The following is a 1,046-nucleotide window of genomic DNA, read 5'->3' on the forward strand; positions in this document are numbered from 1 at the left end:
TCGTGATACACAAAATAACTCAATGAAATTTATCAATTTTGGAAATATAACTGCATTAGCTTGCCGTTTGTTCTTTGAATACGATTTGAACAAGCATGTAACTAAACTTTTGTTATTTACAAAGGAACTATTTTCAGACATTACGAGCATTCTTGCCAAGTATGATAGAAAAAAATCACGGTCATGTCGTAGCAATTTCATCAATACTAGGATTTTTTGGAGCCCTTATGGAACAACCTATTGCCCTTCGAAAAGCGCAATCAAAAGTAATTTATCTCATATTTAACAATATTACGACATAAATAATAAAATATTATACTATAAAGGAATATAAACTATACTAATGAAGATAAATGAACATTTATATACGTATACACTTACATACAAACACATACACAAATTAAGAAAAAAAAATACATTTATTATACATAATTATACGTAGCAGCACGCTGATAGCATAACATGTTATTATATATAATTACATATTTTGCTTTCTTACATATTTTGATGTATGTATCGTAGCAATGATGGAAACTGTATCTGAAGAATTACGTGCATTAAGTAACGGAAAATCATCAGTTAAATTCACCACTATTTATCCGGGCCTAGTACTTACCGGAATAGTAAAGAAGCCAAAGCTTAGGTAAAAGTTAGTCGGGAGAGTTTGTAACAAATCTATTGAAACAAATTTACAATATCACACAATCAGTTTATTTCTTTTATTGTCATATTTGGCCAAATGACATTTTTATTTTAATAATATTGTCCTATTTATTGTAAAAAGTCTTTTTGTACATTACCGTTATTTAATTAATAAGATATTTATGGCGTTTATTAGTGAGATAATTCAATTTTATTTATCCATATAGGTTTCACTGTATTTATGATGATTAATAAAATGTTTACAACAATTATTAAAGTAATTATTATAGATATAATTCAATTTTGTTTACCGATATAGGTTTCCATGGTTAATGGAAGAACTTTCACCGCGGCTAGCAGCTTCGTTAATAATTGATGCACAAAGACGAAACTACGAAAATAAA

At 27.6% G+C, this 1,046-nt stretch overlaps 1 protein-coding gene across 1 annotated transcript; it reads left to right on the forward strand.

Moving 5' to 3' along the window:
• Positions 1 to 226: 226 nt before the first annotated feature.
• Positions 227 to 1,043, forward strand: LOC105460959 (the record flags this gene model as incomplete). The annotated part of the gene is made up of 3 exons (XM_011707465.1): positions 227 to 266; positions 523 to 643; positions 962 to 1,043. Coding segments are annotated over exons 2-3 (201 nt in total), but the record flags the coding sequence as incomplete, so codon positions are not given.
• Between the last annotated feature and the right edge of the window lie 3 nt (positions 1,044 to 1,046).

This window comes from Wasmannia auropunctata, unplaced genomic scaffold (genome assembly GCF_000956235.1).
Source record: "Wasmannia auropunctata unplaced genomic scaffold, wasmannia.A_1.0 LD312999.1, whole genome shotgun sequence".
NCBI lineage: Eukaryota > Metazoa > Arthropoda > Insecta > Hymenoptera > Formicidae > Wasmannia > Wasmannia auropunctata.